The sequence below is a fragment of the Cheilinus undulatus genome, linkage group 8 (assembly GCF_018320785.1).
Source record: "Cheilinus undulatus linkage group 8, ASM1832078v1, whole genome shotgun sequence".
Taxonomy (NCBI): Eukaryota; Metazoa; Chordata; class Actinopteri; order Labriformes; family Labridae; genus Cheilinus; species Cheilinus undulatus.
The window spans coordinates 22187118-22210547 of record NC_054872.1 but is presented as its reverse complement, the minus strand read 5'-3'; the positions used below and the strand labels follow the sequence as shown (position 1 = coordinate 22210547).

The following is a 23430-nucleotide window of genomic DNA, read 5'->3' as shown; positions in this document are numbered from 1 at the left end:
ATACAATGAAAGACCCACATCTCAACATATGTATGTCTGTGGGTGCACACACCTGAATTTTATTTTGAAAGAGGTAGAGACTGAGAGGTCAGATTGCAGTCAGACAACAGGGACAGGGAAAAGAAGTAATGTTTTGTGTAGGTCACAAGAGCTAAGTTGATATTACTGCCTGTGATTTGATTTAGCAAAAGGGAAGAACACTAGATGTCAAAATTGACATTTCTTTACAGTAAGTCCCATGTGTGTTTCTATTATCAAATAAGATGTTGGTGTCTTTATTGACGCGTGCACACTGGAAAAAAAAACACAAGGCTTTCCTCAAGCACCAGCTGTCAAACAAACAGCCAACAACTCACATAATTAGAGATGGCCACTTTTTTCCTGTTGTTGACTATAAAATAGTTTGACTAACATGTTACCACATGTTTTTCCTTCACATTTTAGATTTATTTCAACCTTTTAAAAACTTAGAGTAATATGAAATGCTGCTTTGCAACATAAACATTAGGCTTGTAGTCAACCACAGAAAAACTTGATCAACTGAAATCCCCCCAGGCACTGACCAACGGATTGGTTGTTGGGGTTGAAAAAAACAAAAACCTTATTATCTCGATCAACCTAATCTCTGACAGGTTCTATGTTGCATCCTTCAGGTAGTCAGAGTATATATATATAAATAACAAGCATGTTGCAGTAAAATAAAAAATTTTGATCTCATTATGTTGGTCTCAAATATCAACTGTCTGAGACAGTGGTATTCAACCCTATTCCACCAAAGAGCCACATTGTCTTAAAAATATTTTAGCAAGAGCCACAATCCAATCCGGGGATGTAGGAAAGATCATAGATGAGTTAATCCATAGTTGAAATGAAATGAAAGAGTGAATTGGTGGATAATTGTGAGGTTAAGTGGGATGCAATAGGCTACATAAAAAATGTCTGTATAGTGTCAGAAGAAACAATATGTCATTAATAATGAGCATATATTTATTTGATTTACCGCTGACGTCGGGCCAAAACCTTGTATCTCAAATTTTTTATGATTTTAAGTTGTTTTTATAAATCAGTGCTATTGGTCACCTTTTACACCTGTCAGTGGGTTTTAACCAATTTTAAAGCAATAAAAAATGTCAAAAGATGTGTTTGTTTTATTCCCTGAAAAGTAGTGATTTTGGAGATACAAGTCTTTGGCCTGACACAAGCGTTATGCGAGATCCACCTGGCCTAAATATTTTTTAAGATATTAGAATGAGCTGAGTTTGAGCTATGAGATGCTTTTCAAAGAGCTGATGAATTACGGTTGGCTGTTTGGGTATCTATATCTCACATTGGGGCGTTAACTGTAGTTCTGTGGCTTTAGTAAAATAATAGAGATGCTTTCTATTTTTTCACTCATTATTGATTCTTAAGCTAAAGGGGGAGGGGCCTTATATTGGTCTTTGCCCTGGGTCTCCAAATGACCAAAACCGGCCCTGCCTCACACCTGCAGCTCTTCCAGACGCATCACTCCACCCTGCCTCATTTTGCAACTTTGGTTTTATATTTCTACTCTTTTTACAGTATTTACTATCAGTTGTACATTAAAGTTCAAATGAAACACCCAAGTTTGGACAAGTTTTACTAGATATTACGTTATCCCAACATGTGATCCATGTATGTCGGGCTCATTGATGATGACGTGTATTGGCATAATCATCATAAAATATGAGTGTGGGAGAGCATCTTATTTTGTAACATTAACTATTAACAGGACCTACTTGTTCCAACCTGTGCTGTGTGATTTCAGAATATAAATACTGCCCAGACAGCTCAGTGTACACTAGTATTTACTGAAGTGAACTATAAATAAGTCCACAGCTTGGGACATAAAGGGAGACTCTTAGGGACCATGAGACATCACTGTCAGTCCTCTATTTTCCATTTGTCTTTTACAGGCTCTAGTGTTAACATGGATGTTTTAATGAGATGGTAAAGGGACTTAATACTTGCATACTAGTGAATAACACATGCAGGGCTGTCTGGGTTGTGGAAGAGGGCTCAGTATAGGCTTTTGCAGTGCCACTTCATCACAAAGTGGCACTGCATTCTCTCCCCTGCATGTCTCTCACTCTCTCCGCTGCCTTCCTCATATCATTGGTCAGGTGAGAGCTGATCAGCCATCTATAGCCATGGATGACTTATCAACTGGAAGGTGCCAGGCCTAATAAACATAAAACTAAGCTCCTTATTCTGGGATATCGCTCATTATACATCTCATGTTTGACTGTCATGTATGTTTCGTGACCTTGTTTTGCATGTATGCATGATGCATAATGCATGAAAATGTACTGTACAAGATCCTTTCTTTTTTTTTGGGGGGGGGGGGTTCATGTCTTTATTCGATAGGAGTAGGACAGTGGATAGATCTGGAAATGGGAGAGAGTGGGAAGAGACACGCGGCAAAGGGCCCTGTTGCCTACATTTTCAAAAGGTTGCAACACACTGATTGTTGGATGCTTAAATGTTCCTGAGAGGGACACCTTCTTATGACATATGCCTTCCTTTGTTTAATGAATTGTGGGGTGGGGGGATTTTCTGATCCCCTAGCTGGCTACTTTTCCCCACAATTCAACTACTACATATGACTATGGAAAGCCATGGAAAAAAACTGCCATATTAAATGTACCACAGTGTGTGTACCTGTGTGTGAAAGGCTCACTCAGGAGTGGGTGTAGACCACTCCTCACCTCTCAGTTTAATCCAAGACAGGCTACAAAAACATTTTATTCCTCTCATAACAACTCTATACCCCAACCTTCTTGATTTTTTTGCTGTGCATGCAAACCCCCTCGCCTTCTCTTCAAAACACACATTGTTAATCTTTTAACTTATAACACACACTCACACACAGGCAGCCCGGTATTTTATTTTACAATGCTCCATAACTATTCTCATTATGAGAGCTTATCTGCAGCCAAGCGATGGAATCCTAAGCTGCTCTTTGAAGTTCTGCCTCAGCCAATCACATCGTAGGATTTAAGGGGTCGAGGGTCAGCGTTTTAACATAATGAGAATATGTTGCTTAGTAACAGTATTGTACAGCATTTGAAGGATCAAATACTGGCAAATTCATGCCGACTAAATTAGACAGGTACAAATGTGTGTGTGCACACAGGTTTGTGTGTCTCTGTGTGAAAGAGAGTGAAGCTGTGCCTGCCTTTGTGCTTGTGTGAATTTCAAAGATGTATTTATCTGTATGTGTGTGTGTGTGTGTGCATGACAAGTGTATAATAAAAATCTATGCATGCAAAGACAGCTACCTATGAACAGGATGCATATATTAGTGATTGAATACCCCACAGATGGTTTCAATTTTAACATTAAAACGTCATACCTAGACATCAGGTTTTGAGCTGACTACGGTTGTCAACATTGTTGGTGCTTAAATTCTTCTCTATGCAAGAATGCAATATAGAATTTTAATGACTTATAGTTCTGAAAAGTTTTAAAGCTTTAAAGAACTACAGATTTTCAGTCTGATTGTGACCAAAAACTGCTGATATGTTGCCATTAAAATGGTTCAATTTTACATTTTGGATCCATGGTATCAGAACAAGAATTAATAGTGTTTGATTGTTACCAGAATCAGTTTATGAATGTAGTTTAATGACGCAAGATGTCTGAATGCAAACCACACATCTCTGATGGCCACTCTCATAGATGGTTCATTTAAGACGTTCTCTCTGTCAGAACACGAGTGCCGTAATTTGCCAGTACAATGTATTTGGAGTTTTAGATTTTTAAACAATCTACTTAATTCATTAACAAAGACTGGCAGTTAAATTATGAAATAACCAGATAGCAAATATTACAAACTAAGCAATATTTCATAAATGTAACAGAGAAAAAGGTCAGGGGTTTAATCTAGGATGAAATTATGCATAGACCTGATTTAAGTAAAAACACGAACAGTGGCTTGTTTTAGCTAACACAGCTACATTAGCTACTTTATTGATGTTAAGCTATGTTAGCTTTAGATACGTGGGCCAAAGCTCGCACTGTTATATTAAGCACAGTTGGAGTGAAATACCAGCACAAATATTAATATATCATGACATTGCTACAGTTAGCAGGCCAAAAGCAACCAAACTGGTACCCACATGGTGTGCCGTTTTGGGAGCATAAAGAACCGGCTATGCTGGCTAGCTGAACCAAATAACCCAGATCACTGAAAATAGCTGTTTGTTTAGCTTCCTCCTTCACCCCTTCTTCCTAACTGGCTATTACTCCGTTCAGTGATCATACTTGCTCAGCTGTTCCCAGTGCTCACCACGCATGGAATTTTTGATTGTAACAGTAGGACATGTTAAATATTTACAATCTGGAGTCAGTGCACTTCCAGTCAGGCTGTAGAAGGAAAAAGTCACTTGTAACACACTACAGGATTATCTGTCAAAACAATCTTGAGAGCCCTCTGATTATCGGGCATTTGCTGACTTTGGTGAGGAGGAGGAATTCAGCCATACAATCAGCTCAGTTGTCGTGTAGTGTGTGGCCTGCTTTACTCAGACCCCTGTAGCTGTGTCGCTCCACCAAGCGACAACCCCTGTGTTTGAAAAATAAAGCTGCTGAGGCTGGCTGCAGAAGTACCAGGAGTCACATAAACCCCCATTTTAAAATTCCCTTTTCTGCATCAGAAATAAACATATTTACAGACTGGTTATAAACAAGATTAGGTTAAAACCTAGTATATGGCTGACTGCAATTGTCTGAGGTGCCTGTTGAAATGCCTGACTGAATTGTGCGTTCTGGCAGAGTGACTAGTTTTTGGGGTGAGTAACTGTGCTGTCCCTAATGTCTGTGGGTTGAGAATTGAAGGACCCTTAAAGTTTAAAACATAATGCCCTGTTGTCAAGATACAGGAAACAAAATTGATGCCAAGGCCCCTTGGCAGACATGCAAAAAGCACTTCTGTACCAAGACAAGCTTTCAGTGTTTCATGTTTTAAAAAGAAATGTAGTCCAGTTCTGATTAAATTGCAGCTTTCCTACAGCTACATCTTAGCTTATGGCTACCGCGGCAGGAGCCCCTGGATACACTGGAAAACCCCACCCTAATGATCGCATAGTCATGTTGAAACAGACCAGCAGAAGTGCAAAAAAAAACAAAAAAAAAACAACATCTTTCTGTCATGGAAAGCTTTCAGTGTTGCTCCCTGCCCTGGTTTAAATAAAGAGACATCGTCCAGTTCTGACAAAATTGCTGCTGTGGCTACATCCGAGCTAATCACTCCACTAGCCAGCCTAGCAACTAATCCTTTCCCTGTAACCATCACACACTCATGCTGAAGAAGGTCAGAAGAAGAGCAAAAACACCTTTCACAACATGAAAAGCTTTTAGGGTTGTTTTTATTCTTTATTTCATATGGAAACATCCAGTTCTAGTTAAACAGATTAAGTGCTTAAAGTCATATCCAACATAATCACTCTAGTGGGGCAGCCATTACCGACAGCTTTCTGTACAACGAAACCCTGCCCATAGCGTAACTCTGTATGTTATGGCTCTGAAAGTACAGTAAGTCACTCACTCAGTCAGACAAATACAGAGCCATGTGTAGGGCCGACCTCAGCAGTCAGCCAAAATCCTCTGGTCTGTATAGTTGATGCCTTAATAGGCACACACTGTACAGGATATGAATTTTTCTCTTACTTTCTCTGTTTTCGTTCAATCAGGGATATTGATTTATGCATTAATAGGGGCAAGGCTGATCTAAAGTTAGGTTGAGACAGCATTTTCTATATAGCAGACATTGTGGATCAGACTCAAAATTGCCCTTTAATGACTAAATGGCTGATATCACTCAGGTTCAATATTTCCTACAGGCTATGGGCCCAACTAGATATTTTTAAGCCACACAGAGACAAACAGCTCAGCTCCACCAACCTCTGCTTCTTACACAATTTTATATTTAACACAAACTTTTTTTGTTTTTGTTTTTTTTTTTACAAAAACTGCACTCCTAAATGTGTATTTAAAAAAACAGTAAACCACTGCTTTTCGTTTAATGAATAATTTACACATAATGGGGGAGAAAAGTCAAGTCAAAAATGATCCTACTGGTCAGCATTGCAAACGATTCCAGAAAAGCTTTTTAACAGCTTTCCTCCCTCAATATGTGGAATTCATTCATGAAACAACAATGGCAATTTGCTGTTCAGTAAATAAACATTATGGAGGGTAGTTTAAGTTGAAAAGATTCCTCGATTTTAAAATAAGATGGAAGCAGCAGATTTTATCACTGCACTTCATCTTTTGTTATTGTTTTGATTGGCAGCCTTTGATTCAGCAGCCATGCATTTAAGCCAACCCAAAGTACCTTTCTATACCTTCTTACGACTGATAATCCAACATTCACTTCAACAGGTGCCCCTTCGCCAGAGCAGAAATTAAGGAGAGTATAGTGTATAGTACAGAATATCTGCTTTTTCAGCCAAAATTATGTACTCTGGGACATAATAATGGCCAAACATATTACAAACAGGACATGTAGAATGAGAGGACAAAAAAAGGTCACATGGTCTCATCTGAAATGAATAGATAAAACTTTTTATGGATAGAACTCTAACCAAAAAACAGTCAAGATGTGAAAGTGATTTAAAAGTCAAGGCATGTCTTTTAATACAGCTCATATTTCTGATAAACGGCACGGATCAAATATTTTTAATAGGTTTTCACAGCTGTGGATGCAAAATAAAATCCTGAAATCAAGTCTTAAACTTTTAACAGCCCTTCGGTGATCACAGTACAAACTAAAATGCCCTCATTTTCTAAAAATACCCCCCATTCTAAGTTGTAAAACTCAAACTAGTCCTTATAAAGACAGAAGAAGAGCACGGACATGCACACATACACCTGTGCACCATTGTCACAAAAAGGCAACAACAGTGGAGATACCCCATTAAAAATGTGAGAAATGTGGAGGCATTTCTGTCTCACACACTTACAAAATGGTACAGTGGGGAGTTATGAAGCATTTAACACAGCCTATCTCTTTCACATGCACCTTCACACTCACATACGCAGACACACTCTCTTACCTTCCCTGCCAGCCACCCCAGGTGTCGTATCTCTTTGCTGCCAGCCACCTCCATCTTGGCGGTGTTCTGGATGACCTCTGCCAGCGCCCGCTGTGTGGGGACGGCACATTTTAGGAGGGATGATTATTCAGAGAGCCTTAGATTCAAAGCAGCACTGAAGGGCTGAATAATGGCCACAGTATGTGCCCATTAAAATATCTCATTTTAATGCTCCCACTAATGGAAAAATACCTGTAAAAACCAAAAGAATCAAAGACAGACCTGTGCCAGCGTGGATGTGACAGCATGCATGGCAGAGAACCAGGACAGGGCAGATGGTTGGTCTGGGCAGCGCAGCACCACGGTGTGCCTGGCGTCGGGGGAGTGCAGCTCCAGTTGTCTGGAAGAGGAGATAAGAAAAGTTAAAACAGCTTTAACCTCTCTGTTATCATCAGAGGGTCTTAAACTTTTATGGTTCACAACCCTTGATGCATAAATTCATTTTTGAATATTGAAAATGTATTGCTAACGTTATCAGGCCAGTCCCAGTTTGACTCAGTTTAATCTTACGGAAGCCAAATTCAGTCCTGTTAGGTTTCAGCCGCAGCAGATCCATGGTTTCCTCATCCACTTGAAAATGGGCATCCGGTCGGGACAATGGCACGAAGTGCATTGAAATTTGAATTTATTCAAGTCAATTGCTCATGCATCCTCTGTGGGGCCTATGACACAATGCCGTCTCCCACTAAAATTTCCATAACTAATCTCCTTATATCATATGGGAGTATTTCTGTCCTCCAGAGAAATGCATCTGTAGGATGCTCCTGTGTCTCACTGAACGGCTCTTTGATTATGTGCTCAGTGAACATGAATTTTAAAAAGGTACACAGTGCAGCTTTTACAGTGCGTAGAGCTGTGCAACATATTTTAGTACCAGTAGAGTTAGTGTTCATCTCTCTAGAGGAAACCAGCCATTGAAATACTAAAGGGTATAAATGGTGGTTTTACTTTTTAGGAAGAAAATAATTCAAGAGCATGGTAAGGTAAGGCTGCAAAGTAAGACAGATTTTAAAAATAATAAAAAAGTGGGACTGACTCAGAGGTTAGAAGGCTAAAAAGATTGCAGTTTGTGAAAGTACAGATAACTGGACAAGTTTTAAATATTCTAAAGTTTGGATTGTGCCAAAAGACATCACAATACAGTAAAAACACATTTTATCATAGTGCTGTCACAATAGCAGTAAATTCAATATCATACTGGTCAAAATTCAACAATACTGATGTCTGGCTGTATAAACTGCACAAAAAATGGCAAAAACAAAAGAAATGTTTCACTACCTCAAAGTTACCAACATGTTTGTGCCATCCAGACATCAGGCAGGGGTTTGCCTGCACTTTTTGCTGGATTTATTCCTCTCCTATGCACTTGTCTAATGAAAAAGTGCTATTATTTTCAAGTATGTGGTCTTGTAGCCTGCTGAATTTTCCAGAGCAACAGAGGGGGCCTGGAGATCATAAGAGCGTGCTCTGCAAGGTTAAATTAAAATCAATGTGCAATGTTTTGTACCACTAGCATTAGTGGTACAAAACATTGCACATTGATAAGCACTAGAATAAAGAAGAGCTCAGTGACTTCAAGTGCGGTACTGTGATGGATGCCACCTTTGCAATAAGATGATTTTGGGGGGGGGGGTGTTCCCCTCATATCTGCTAGAACAAATAACTTTCACTCTTCATCTATGTGTGCTCTAGATGTTCTTTTCTGCAACTTTGCTCTTCTGCAATCTTAAGCCAAACTATTTCAGTTGTACCCTGATCATAATCGCTTATGCAGCAAACATGAAGGTGTGCCTGTCTCTCTTCTACACCTGTTGATCGTGCCTTTTTAAGATAAATCTTGACATCGTCCTCTTAAACCATTTCAAAAATCCTGAACCACCAGTTTGGTCGAGACCCACTCACTGCTATCTTTGGCTTATCTCCAGATTTGGACTTGTCAAATGATGAGATCTGTGTGTTGGCTTTTACACATTTGCTTTCCAAATGGTTGATCATACTTAACAGAAAGGACCAAAGGAAATGCAGAGTAAATTTCACTAAGTGTGATTCATTTCATTTTCTTTCACTTTAAAACTATCTTTAGAAATTACTATATTATTTGGGATTCGATGAGGGATGAGGTTCAGTCTTTATCCTGTCCATGTTGCTGATTCCTTAATGAAAGCACTCTGTGGTTTTTCATGATATACATTTGAATGTCTTGTATGATTCAGAACATTTTCCATGATTAGCTCTGCTTGTTTGGTTCTGGTGTCAGGTCTGTTTTATGTTTAGATGTTGTTACATAGCCAAGGGTTGATGTGAAAGGGTAGGAACAAGGAAAATAAGATTATCTTTCTATATTCTTGGATAAAAAAGACCTTTCAAAGAAAAATGCTTGATCAAAGGGTTTATTCATTTCAATGATATCTATGCTTGTCCAACCAGGGTTTTCAGAAAAACAGAATAAACCTTAAATGAAAGCACAAGATTTCAAACTGCATCTTGACATGAATCAGTTGAGTTGCAAATGAAGAGGGTCAGAGCACAAGCTGTAAAATTTGGATGCACCTGAAGCAATTTAAGGGGCCAGTTTCAAGTCATAACATGAATGAAAATGCATTCCTGATCGACCGACGATTCTAATACCATCTCTGAAACAATCTAGCACCTCAGTTACTACCCCCCACATGCAGGAGCTCCTAGTGATTTAAAATAGAAACTACTCTAAAAGCAGGCTGGTTTCAATTCTGCAAACATGCTTTCTTTGCAGCTCATTTTATTCATATTGTGCACCCTGGGGACCTGGAAAAACCCCAGCGAATGTGATGAATCTGCTCCACCATGAAACCCTCAGAGGAGGGAGAGGGACCGTCTAGATCAGCTCCAGGTGCTTCTCTGGCCCGGGTTAAAAATACAACTGCTGCCTTTAAAAGGGAAGTTGATTAAGGACAGGCCAGGGGGAGAGCAGAAGGGGATTTAGGGCCAGATGTGTGTCTGGTAGAAGGATTGTGTGTTTAATGAGAACAATTTGACTCCTAGGAGTTATAGTAGACCCAGAGGAAATGTTCTGTAGCATTTTCTGGCCTGGATGTGGAGAGTTTAAATTCCTTCTGTTGCATGTATGATACAGCGCATTTACATGGGGAGTCATGGAGCGGATGACCTGTAAATGGACTCACATGTTTGAAGTTGCATACGTCTGGTCCTGGTTGAACGATGATCAACCTCTAGCTTGATCAAAGGGTAGCTGTTCTCATAGGATTGACACTATATGAATAGATAATGTCTTTTAAAGCAAGGTGGGTGTGTTACAGCATACAAAGTGATTACTCTTGCTTTATTACAAGTGTTGCATAGATGAACCCTGCATGAACACACAGCTGCAGAGGGACATGTATGAGCAGTAAAGCATTCTACCTGTGGTTTTTGATTAACAAAACAGGCCTTTAAGAATCAAACAATTCAATGAGAGAATCATGGCAGAACAAAAACACGTTAAAATTTCTAAATTACATAATTTCATTGTTTGTTTTGGCTCATTTGAGTTCCAGATGGACATGGAACCATGATTTTTGTTGCCTTTGCAACAAAAATCTGAAGTCATTATTCCATTCCCGAGGGGAAATTCTTCAGTAGTAAACTGCAAGTTAGTCCTTGGGCCTTTGAATAATTGTTTTTTTAAATACAAAAACAACAGCAGAGTCAAATCAAGTCCTTAGTCAGTCAGATCTCAAGAAGAGTTTAAAGGCTTCACATCAAAATTTAAAATTCTCACTGAATTAAATAAGTCTTTTACTCTCAGTAGTCTGGGATTTAACACAACTCCTCAAAGTACAGACTGAACTTTCTTTGAGGATTAAATAGCACAACACCAATTATTCAGAATCCCACAATCCTCTCACCGGTTATTTTTCTAATCACTTCAAAGTTCTAATCAAACACTATTGTGTTCAGTGTAGGGCTGCACGATTGTTCCTAAAATATGAAATAGGATTATTCTCCCAAGGAACTGAGATCACTATGCTCCCATGAATATTCTTCTTCAAAAGCTGTATTGCACTTATGTCAAAATATGTGCTGTCTAAGTTTTCAATAGGCCCAGCTTCCAAACACTTTTAACTGACACACCTCATTTTTGATGTAGTAAAGACAGTACAACCAATCCAATAAAGGTTAAGATATGCTTTGTAATTAAATATACTGAAAAAAACAGACTACACCACAGCTGTCATTAAATGGCTGAAAAGGCAAATAGCCAATCACTGTCAAGTGCTACAGTGCCTATAAAAAGTATTTACCCCCTTGGATGTTTTACCCTTTTATTGACTTTATAAATCAATCATTGCCAAAAGAGTTTTTTTTTTTTTTTTATTTCTAAACTCTAATGTCAAAACAGATTTCTACAAAGTAATGTCAATTAAACAACAGTGTGTAAGGTCAAGTAAGTGATAACATAAAAATTCAACCCCTTTAAAATGGCTAACCTAATTCAACAGAGATCCAACTAGTTGGTGTTAGTACTCTCACAATTAGGGAAATGCAAATAACTTGACTGCTGTGAATGTGTCTAAAGTGATAAAGTATAAAGCAGTATAAAGACACCTGTGTCTGGAAGGTTCAGTCACTGGTTAATCAGTATTCCACCAAGAAAAGAAAAGGTTGTCAATAAGTATATTGAGGATGGAAAAAAAAACAGAGACATTGAGCATCCCACAGTGTTTTTAGTTTAATCCATCATCAAAACAGGAAGGAATATGCCACATGTGTATATCTGCCTGGATCAGGCTGACCTCACAAAGAGAAAGCTCACAGTGAAGTAAGCTAAGATTAAATCTCGACTAGAGTTTGCCAAAAGATACACGTGAGACTCCATAGTCAAGTGGGAGAAACTTCTTTGGACTGATGAGTCCAAATGGTTCTTTTTGGCCATCAGACAAGACACTATGTTTGGCAGACTCCAAACACTGAACATCAGGTGATGACAGCATTTTGCTGTGGGGATGCTTCTTGGCAGCCAGCCCTGGAAGGCTTGTAAAGGTAAAGGGGATAAAATGAATGCAGCAAAATAGCATACAATGAAAGCTACACAGGAATGGTTTAAAGACAACAAAGTGAATGTTTTGGAGTGGCCAAGTCAAAGCCCAGACCTCAATCCAATAGAGAATTTAGGTTGGATTTGAAAGGGGCTGTTCACACCCACTTCCTGCGTAACCTGACAGAGCTTGAGCAGTTTTGCAAAAAAGAATGAAGAAAAACTGCAGTGTCCAGATGTGCAAGCCTGACTGAGACCTATCGACCTAGACTCAGTGCTGTGATTGCAGTCAAAGGTGCATCTACTAAATACTGACATGGCGGATATGAATATCTATGCAGGCACTTATATTAGATTGCATTTGACATTACTTGGTAGACATCTGTTTTCACTTTGACATTATAAACTTACATTTTTTTTGGTTAAAAGAAAAAAATAAAATGTATACCTTGATTGATTCATAAAATCAATAAAATCAGACACTGAGAGCAATAAGCAAAGCAAGTAAGTGTGGTTCCTTGCTGCTATTTGCTTCCTTGATCATTTTGTCTTGATTCATCAAGGCATTTTGCATCAAGATATTGTTATTAATTTTGTTGTTACCTATTTACTTGTTTACTATTCAGGGTGTCATCTCAATTTAGTCATAGAAATAAGCATGTCATTGAATTTTCCTGTCAAAATGTTTGTTTACAGAACTAACACAGCACCTGGACTGAAAACTCAGAAGTACAATAGAGTCACAGCCACAGAGTAAGATTATTATGAGGGTGTTTTTTGCATTCAAGATGCTGACATTGAGTACTTTTCCATGCATAATAACAATGTCTGATCATTGTCTCGCTTGTGGAGTGTTGAGATTTGTAATGCTAGGTTTTGGTTATTGTTAGAATATTAACAATCATTACTATGATTATTATTATAAATAAATAAAAACATTTTTTAAATAAGATTAATAAATAATGGGGCACCACCCTGAACACAAGGACCAACAATCAAAAAGAGCAAAAACAGTCTCAGAAGGAAGATTTGAATAATATTATTGGCTTAAGAGAGGAGAATGTGTCTTTTTCACACCTTGGTGTGAAGTGCTACAATGGCTGCTGAGACAATTAGCCCCTCTATTGTTTATGATCCTCTGCTCTGTCTCCCTCAAGAACTGCTCAAAGTCAGGGTTTACATTGTCATTTGGCCGAGCCTTTCTTTCCCACACAGCTTATATCAACACCCATTTTTTCAAGTAGTCATGCATACAGCAAATTCCATTATGCTTTACTAGATAAAGGACATTATCAGATGATGAAAATTAATATTAACACCTGGCGTTTAGCCAAATAGTCAGTTTAATTTAGCGCATGTAACCCATTTGATCTGATTCACTTCATTCCTTTACATCTGGGTATAAGTAAAGTATAGAACATACACAGAAGCAGCAGAAAAGAAAGAGAAAACATGGCAGCAAGAGTGTCAGAATGCAGCATTTTTAGAATGAAGCTAAAACAAAATTTATGCAAGGAATAAGGGACATGAACATCCAGCCAGGCTGTAGCCGGCCTAGAAGAAGGGGGTCTTTTTCTTTAAAAAGTGGACTGATTTGCAGGCTCCTCCTCATTTGTGAAATTCATTTTGAGCCTTGTTGCACCACATGCACAAGTTGTAAGAATCATTAATGCAAGGAGAATCAAAAAAGTGATGTTTTAGGGCCTCTGTTTGGTTTGCAATATTATCTTAGGATTATTGACCACCATTATTCAAAAGGGTAGGACATTTTTAGATGAAAAAATTAATGTAGGAACTTGGGCTCTGTTGGGGGGGGGGGGGGTCTTTCAAACCCTTCAAACCCCTTAAGCAACAGGCTGGATAACCTTTATCTCCCATATGGGAGGAAATACATGGTGAAATAACTAAGAAATGTACAAAAATGGCTGAGGTTAGCTTTGCAAGAAGTGCAGAACAGATTTGCTGCCACTGAAAATCACTTAGACTGTCTTACTACGAACCTAAGAAAACAAACGACTAAATCAGATTTAGGAATGCGTCCTTGTCGGATCAGTCTTGCAGAGAGAAATCCAACTATTGACAGAATCAGGTTATCAGATCAATGGGATCATGTTAAGATATGAAAAAGTTGAAAACACTGAGCTGATTGGATTGGTAAATAAAATAGGCACTGCTGGTGAACAACCAGTGGACACAGGCCCCTATGAAGCCAATTCAGAACATCAATATACTGTATGTGCTTTCTGTTATTTCCTCAAAGTGTACACCTGACCTGGGTGAGGGTAAAATTGAGAAACTGGTGGAAAGAGTTTCTCTTCCCTGCAAAAATTTGTCAAGGTTAAACACTTGTGCTTCAGCAAACCAGCCATACTGAGAAGCAGTGATCTGATTCTGCAAGAGGCCAGTTTCTCCTTTGACACAACCAAGCATGCTTCCTTGGTCATCTGAGAGGCACATATTCCTTCTCAAGGTTACCCAAGCATGTTGCATTAGTAAAAATATGGATTAACTGTGAAAAATTGTAATCATATTTCCATTTTTGTGTTCTAATGTTTTCATTTGGTGTTCTGTTCCCTTCAGGGTTTCTTTCCCATCTTCCTCACTGCCTCTGATCCTGTCTCCACACTTTCTCACAACATCAAATCCACACTCTCGGTGAAAAGAGCGTAATCCCATCATTTTTTAAAATTAAGTCTGTCACTACTGTCACAATATTTAGACACTATGCTCTTAAACAGTGTTTAAAGTTGGGTGATGAAAACGTCTTCAGAGCATTTTAGTTAAATAAAAGATCACTAAAGTCTCCTCCTCTCCATCACGTCTCTTCATCTCCATACGGTCCTCACTTTTCCTCATTTCCCCTTTCTCCTGCCCGTCCTCACCGGCTCACAAACACTTTAAACAACATCTGCTGGAATGAAGACAGAAAGCCTCAGGGGAACGCAGCATTTACTGAGTCTTGTAGAAAAAGATAAACCAGATTTCCCTGACACTTAGCATAAAGCCTCTTAAACCATTTTAGTTCTGAATCCAAAATAATAAGAAACAGAGCAGGTTTAGTCTCACCCTTCAATCTCTGAAATACTTAACTTTATGGGATCAATGTGAGCTGAATGGATTAAGTACAGCAGAGCACATTTTAGTGTGGGTGTCCTTCCATTTAAACATTTACTAAATATTTACTCAGAGTCAAAGGGAAATGTGTCCTAGCTCTCGGAATAAGGAAGGAGTTACATAAAAACATGCTGGTCAAGGTGAATTTGGCTTTATCTGTGCTTGTGAATCTGCCCTCCAGCTCCATCAAACCACAAAACACTGCCTTATCTGTGTGAAGAGAAAACTCAGCTTGACGCCAGATGAATTATTGACTTCAATTCTGTGTATAACTGGCTCAACAATAAAGACGAAGTTACAGGCAACAAAGTGAACGTTCAACCTTCTTGTGCCTTTAAAAAAAGTTTAATAGCTAAACCAAGTTTGTGAAAGTGCAACTGTAAAGTTTCACCAAAAAGTCGATATCAGAATGCTTATTTGTAGGTTGGTTTTCACAATGAACAAGCCTGAATCAAACAAAAACACAGAAGAAGTAAAATATTTTAGTTGATGGATAAATGTTTCACAAGAAAGAAGTTTCAGATTCTAGTTAGAAAAGTTTAATTTTTTCAGGAAAAATAGTCAGAAAGATTAAAGGTTAATGTGCAGAATTTGTGCTAAAATGTTTCATTAATTAAAAAGAAGACTACTTCTGTAATATTATATGTTCTATATGTTTAACTAACTTCTTATGATAAACAACAATACTTCAGTATTTCCAAAAATGTCCTCATTTATGTTTTGTGCTGCTTATTTTTGATGGACCATAATTATTATCTGTTATAAGCCGTGTTCTGTGAACCAATGCATAATGCATAACCCCTGTAATATTGTGGCCCCACTAAACATTTCTAAGTGATGTGCTGTTCAGCTCTGTCCACCTTCACTGTTTATTTCTTGTATTTTTTAGCATTCTATTCAATAAAAACTGTGCTGTAGACCTTTTACCAAAAGAGACAGATGCCAATTACTAAATTAATAAATAATTTATCATAAGTTATTATGTATGTGTTGCCAAACTTGCCTTTATATGTGTTTCTAAAACGGCTGTAATATTAACTGGAAGTCATACCACTACAACCTACTGCTTATGTGGCAATGCTACAAAAAGCTAAGGGGATGTTTGTTTATGCAACACATGGCTATTTTGTGAGATACGGCGTTCAGGCCATCAAGATATCGGATGTCAAGCAAACTTTGTCTTCAGGAGGTTTAAAACTACTGAAATACTAAATATTTTTGTTCTTCTTTCATCTCTGAGGACATGAATTTAAGTTTTTCAAGTTGTGTGAAGGATGGTGTGTTAATGTGCGCTTTGTTGTGAGGACGATATCTGCCTTTCACCTCTTTGGTTGATACTTCTCCTCAGTGGCAGGGTGGTGGAGGTATGCTGGCTTGGTGGTGGTGGGTGAGGAGTCTGCGGTGTCTTTGCCTACCGCTGCAATGTCTGTATGCCCCTGGATACAAGTGGGGGGACTTAGTTGTACTGATGGTAGAACAGAAAGCTGCCCGAAACCTGGTATTACCAATAATTACTATTATTATTGTTACTATTACTATACCATTTATCATCACTATTTATCATTGTTATCATATTATGTTTATTATATTTCATTGAGATCTACTGGGGAGGGGGGAAGGGGGACGTCGTCTTTTGTATATTTTGTTTTGCCCTGTTTTGTTTTATTTTAATTTGATATGCCTTGACTTGTATCATTTAGTTGTTTCTACAATGAACTGCATATCTTTGAAAATGTTAATAAAAATTTGATTGCAAAAAAAAGTTTCTCAAGTTGTAAGATCCTTGAAGCTATGTCTTGTGTTTTTATCTTTCACAGTAAAGAACAGCTGCTGAGGTTTGTGTAGAACATGCTTATGCTCCAAAATCACTGTGTGTTGTGAAACATATATTAGCAGGTCGCAAGTGATACCAAGCCCTATGATGTCCCTTCCAGCTTGTTACTATTGGACTTTTCTTCAATTAACTTATCATATATTATTTACTCTGTTTTGATTTTGGTACAAGTGAGATGAATGCACTGTATACCTGGGTTACTTTGTGTCCAACTGGGGTTTGTACACGCAAGGATAATTGTATCTCCAACCACACTGTCCTACTTGTGATTCAGTATGTTTTCAGAGGATCTATGGATTTTAAAGTCTATTTACACTGACTGCATTTTTGTTTGAATGTTCTCACAGTGCTTCTTCAAACAGCCCTACCCATGCTTCTGCTTTAAAAGGAAACACTTCAATACGGCGGAACAAATAAAAAGCATACTGTTATCCGTTTCATGGGAACTTCAAATACTTCAGCTGATGTGATGCTAAAATAATGCATACCCCTAAATAAGTTTATGTTTAGTAACGCTAAACCTGGAGTCATGTGTTTATCTGGAAAAGCCTTCAAGAGCTTATGTTTTTTTGACCCAATTTTGATGAAAACAAGTTCAAAGCAATTGGAGTGAGACTTTTAGATCCTGCCAGTAGCTGATGCTTCTTAAATTCAAATAGTGCAAACATTGCCTCTGATCGTGAATTGCATTATCTGTTATTGTTTATGTATACATGTCTCCCTGTCTGTCTATCTGGTTATCGCTACCTAATCTCTTTTTATAGATTCAACATAAAGATATAGAGACTGTACACATAGGTTGTAATTTAAGCATGGTAAGTCTTCCAGTTTTAGTAACACATTAGAAGTTTAAACCAAGGCTGCCCATAAGGGGGGATAAAGGGGCGAGCTTCTGGGGCACAGCCAAAAAGGGGGCCCCATGGAGGTCTGCAAAATCATGGTCTATGGCCCAAACTGTGATACCCATTCAACCTGAATAATAACCACTCTTATAAAAAAAAAAAAAAAAAGTGAATTTGGTTTATTAATGCTGTAGCGCAATATCTTTATTTCAAAATTTAAACCCCTATTATTAAAACAGAATGACTTCTTTTGGTAATGTTAGCTTTCGAAAGTAAAGTCAGACTTCATAAATAAGGCATGATGTGCACAAATGCAAGGATGCCAGAAAAAAGGTCGTAGGAAATGGGACAGCTTTAAGGGAAAAACAATCAAATGATTGCAAAATTTAGCAAAACATAGGCTAAAAGCATTGTATATGGAATAAGAGGCAAAATTGGTGGAAAACATGGTGAGAAGGGGTCAAAAAATGGAAAAAAGCAGGATAATAGAGACAAAATTGGGCTCCGAAATTCAAAAAGGGACAAAAATTGATGGAAAAGAGGTTAGAAAGTGGAAAACTGGTTTAAAAGGAGAGAAAAAGTTGCAAAAATGGCTGAAAAAAGTACTGAAAAATGGTTACACGTGGCAAATATGGGCAAAAAGTGGCTAAAAATGAGTTAAAAGTGGCAAAATGTGTGAAAACAGTGAACAAAAGGGGGTTAAAAAGTGGTTTAAAGTGGCACAAATGAATAGTTTCAACATCTATTGTCTGTTGTGACTTATTGTTGTGATCTGTCACTGAAATGTATGATTTATTATGATGTGTGCTGCTGACCTCTTGGCCAAGTCACAAATCATGAAATTTCAGAGTCAGCTGATTCTGGTTTTTTCAGTGTCAATACCGATATAAAAGATAAGTAGTTCATTTTCCAATTTAGAAACACTCAACTCCAAAGCTAAAAATAATTAACACATGTATTACTATCACCACAGGAGGATGAAGAAAAAAAATGATGGGCAAACAAGATAGGAGAGAGAAGAGGAGGGGGAGGTAGAAAAAAACTGTCCATAGTAAAATAGCTAAAAACCAACTTAAGCTAAACTACGCTCTAGTTTAAAAGAAACCAATAGCCTATAGAAGCTTCAGTGTTGACTGGCTAATTGTTATGTGAGATGTAGTCAATCAGATAGTATTGTGGGGACATTAGGGGAGATTGTGGAGAGTTAAAGAAAAACAGGGAAAGACACAACCCCCCAGAAGAGCTAAAGTAGCGCACTTTTAAATGAATTAATTTTACCCAGATTGATAAAAATGATGCAGAAAATTGGCTATGCACTGTTCTCCTTATAAAGAGAGATCTGACCCAAAACTTTAGTCCTTAAAACACTTTAAATTAAGGTAAGAACAAAAAAAAATAGACTTCAGCTGACACACGTAGGTCTGATGGTCCAGCCTAATCTTGCAAAGCAGATGGTTTGGCTGGACTCCGTGTCTGTCATCAGGTAAATTCATCTTGCAAAGTGCCAATTTCCAATGTTTGTGCCGGACCCAAAAACAGTTTTGACCAATCAGTGTCATTTGAGAAGAATGGGATTAGCTATGGGCGGGGATTAGTTATACTGGAAGTTGATAGCAATGGCTGCCACCAGTGAAGCAAGTACTTATAGCATAGCAGCATTCTTATCAGAACTGGACCACATTTCTTTATGAAATAAAGAGCAAAACAGCACCGAAAGCTTTATAAAATGGAGAAGGAGTTTTTGCTCTTCTTGTGGCCTGCTTCAGCATGAGTTTGCGAGAGTCAGCATATATATTAGCTCGGATGTAGCTACAGCGGCAGTGTTATCAGAACGGGACCACATTTCTTTATTAAAACAAGGGCTAAGAGCCACACTAAAGATTTTCATGATGTAAAAGATGTAATTAATCTTCTCCTGACCTGCTTTAGCATGAGTTTGCAAGCATTCACTCTTGGTTACAATAAAGGCCTATTATGATAAAAACTAGCATTAATCACCATGAGAACAGCACTAGCAGTCTTTAGCCCTGTTACAGTAGCAACAAAAGCCTTCCCTTTAGCAGGCAGGAATGTCACGTAGAACCTGGTAGCGACTAGCTTGGTCATAGTTGTGGAAAAGTGCCAGTTTAATCCATGCTCCACTGTCCATAACCTACAGCAGTGCTAGGCTGTAAAGCATATCTACTTCCTGATTTTGTCTTGTGGCTCTGATTGGCCTGTCATGAATGTGACAGAACATTTGTCCAATCACCTTTCGAGAACTTTGCAAAATTTTTCCCAAACACTTTGTATAGGAGATTTCCCACATGAATGTAAAGTTTATCCATGCAGTGGATACATGAGTTGATCTGGCGTGTCAGGTTAGGTCCAGCCTAAAAGTGAATAAACTTATCTGTACTTATGAGAAAAAAAAAAATGCAGCTGATATAGGCCGATATTTACAACCAATGTTGTTTATAAATACTTGCAGACATTTTCAGATCTGCCAATATAGATGATTAACTTTTTAAGTTATTATGCTACTTAATTATGCTTTTCCAAGCATAACATGGACAAATAAATTATATTCTTTATATTGCAGACATAAACGCTATATAGAAAAGGGAATCTTGCCTGGTTGTCTTTTAACCTTAACATATGGCATCAGCAGAAGTACTGAGACACTCACATCACCCAGAGGCATAGAACATCTATCAGATGATGATAGGCAATGATCTCTGAAGGGTTTGGAGACTGATCTCTATATTTTCTTTCACTTTCTCAGTCCACCCAGTGGAAGCAGACTACTATCCACCAATGACTGTGACTCTGGAGTTTCTACCCTGTTGGCACAGGTTTTCCCTTACCACTGTAGTCAAGTGTCATGATGGAGAACTGGCTACCTAAATAATATCAAAGTACAGTTTAGTCTTGTTCTTTATGTAGTGTCCTGGGATTATTTGATCATGATAGGGTGTTTTAATCTCCAGTAGAGCACACTGAGTTAAAGTGTTCAAAGAATTTGCAACTTAAATCAAAGTCAGGCGAATAAACATGAATTGAAGAAGAGATCTAAAATCTTGAGGGTCGCAATATTGCTCATACGGCTAGAGGCAAGCACAGAATGTAGCTTTTTATTTTGTTGGAAATAAAAGTTATATCCTACATGAGAGCCAAACCAACACAGAACCATCTGCTCCATCCACTGATGTTCTTCTTTTCTTTTCATATACAAAAGTTTAGCGATTGTTTGTGAGCGTTAGCATTTACATTTGACGGTTCCAGCAGCGAACCGTCTAATAACGTCAGAACAGACGGAGGAACTTTGAAGTCCCTGCTCACTGTTAACTCTTGACTTTGATGTTGCCCTCATCATCTGAAGCTTTGAAGTTTAGTGAGGTTCAACTATCTCACACTTCAAATATTATACATATGCAGAGGGCGACACACATGGGCCATAGAGAGACACTAAAATCTTAAAATAGACTAAAAATGAGAGAGAGGGAGGGAGAAACACAATAATGAGAAGAGGGTGGCGATAGAGAGAAAGAACTGATTCAGACATCGTAGAGCAGATAACAGAGAAAACTGGAAAAACACAAAGAGAATATCAAAGAAAAGAAAAAGAGAGGACGGTGAAAAGTACAAAAAGGACAGAAAAACACAAACAATAGAAGAAGATTGAAAAACACAAGAAAAGGGAGATCAGCGACAGAATATAGACAAGCAGGAAGGGAAATGACTTGAAAAGCGAGAAGCAGAGGGAGAGGAATCTGGGACAGAAGGCAAATATTCACAGACTATGACACCAAAAAAGTTGAAACAGAAAATCGCTTTTTGCCCCCATGCTGTTTGATTTTGCCTTTGTTATATTACCAACCAATTAACTCGACAGCATCTCCTAACAGACCACCCCCTGCTGGCTGAGAGTTATCTGGGCAATACTTCAAACGTCTGTCTTTAAGAATAACTGAAAACTCCCCCCAAAAAAAGTCTGCCGAATCTCTATTGTGTAATCCCATCAGAACAGAGGAAGACTTCTCTTTTCTCTCTCTGTCACAGTCTTGAGTCGAGGATCAGGGAGGAATTGGTTAACCTTTAGTTAACCATCTTTCTGTTTTTTGAAAGTTGAACTCCAGAGTATTTTCCTGTGACAATATTGACACAGAGGCTAAGAGCTGCTTTAGACTGTTAAGACAAATTTGCCACTTTGCTCACATGATACTCCTGTCTCTTTGGAAAAAAAAAAAAAAAAAAAAAAAACATCTAAGGCAAACTTTTTGTAGCGGCAGCATAGTTGAACTTTGACTGAACTTTAAAGTCTTACTTTCACGAGGAAGATGCGAACTTTAATGATTATTCAACTGTCCTACAATCATCTTTTTGAAGAGGATAAAAGTTTTGACTTATTTGGGCAAAAAAGCCTAACCCAAAAAGTCCACACACTTCATGTCTGCAGTGTTATATGTACATAAGTTTTGCTTTGATGGCGTGCACCCTTGCCCACTGGATCTGTTTCTGAAATGAAGCGTAGCATGGAGCAACCTTAAGCAGCTTGGGAGGAGAGCACACAAAACACGTCATGCAATAACAACAACAAAGTGTAAATCTGCCTAGATCAGGCTGTCCTCACAAGCTCAGTGACCGTGCAAAAAGGAGACTAGTGAGAGAGGCCACCAAGACACCAATGACTACTCTAAAGGAGTGATAAGCGACAGCTGTTGGCTGGATTCTTCATCAGTCAAGGCTTTATGAGAGAGTGGCAAAGAGAAAGCCACTGTAGAAGAAAACTTAAATCTGGACTAGAGTTCACCAAAAGGCATGTGGGAGACTCCATGGTTAAGTTGGAGATAGTTCTTTGGTCTGATGAGACCAAAATGGTGGCCGTCAGACAAGACGCTATGTTTGATGGACACCAAACACTGCACATCACAACAAACACCCACCCCCACTGTGTGGCATGGTGGTGGCATTATCATGCTGTGGGGATGCTTCTCTGCAGCCAACCCCGGAAGGATTGTAAAGGTAGAGGGTAAAATGAATATGTAAGAATACAGGAAAATCCTGGAGGACAATCTTACTCAGTCTGCAAAAGAACTACAGCTTGGGAGATTTATTTTCCAGCAAGACAATGACTGGAGGCATACAGTGAAAGCTACACAGAAATGGTTTTAAGATAACAAGGTGAATGTTCTGAAGTGTTCAAGTCAAAGCCCAGACCTCAATCCACCACGGTTAGCTTCTCTTTGTCCATGGCATCATATTACCTCTAGTAGGGATGCACGATATTATCGGCAGTATATCGGTATTGGCCGATAATAAAGTTTACGCTGATCTGTATGGCTGGTAATGTGATAACTAAGCGCGCGTGATGACGCCGGACATGCGCCAACAACAAACTCCACAGGTCAGCTGTGCGTGTGAAGTTTCAGGTGTGGGAACAAGACAGCAAAGTAGCTGTTTGCATCGCTTGTAAAGTACATGTGATGCATCTAAAAACCATCACCCTGATGACTACAAGGACTTTCTTAT

General features: G+C 38.5%; 1 protein-coding gene across 1 annotated transcript in view; it reads right to left on the bottom strand.

The window, feature by feature from the left end:
- Window positions 1-23430, bottom strand: part of sntb1 (syntrophin, basic 1) — an 86394-nt gene that overhangs the window by 36752 nt on the left and 26212 nt on the right. Inside the window, exons 3-4 of the mRNA XM_041793018.1 lie at window positions 7338-7455; window positions 7077-7166 (exon numbers count right to left, since the gene is read on the bottom strand). Of these exons, the coding sequence (XP_041648952.1) occupies window positions 7077-7166; window positions 7338-7455 (208 nt within the window). The remainder of the gene's footprint in view (window positions 1-7076; window positions 7167-7337; window positions 7456-23430) is intronic.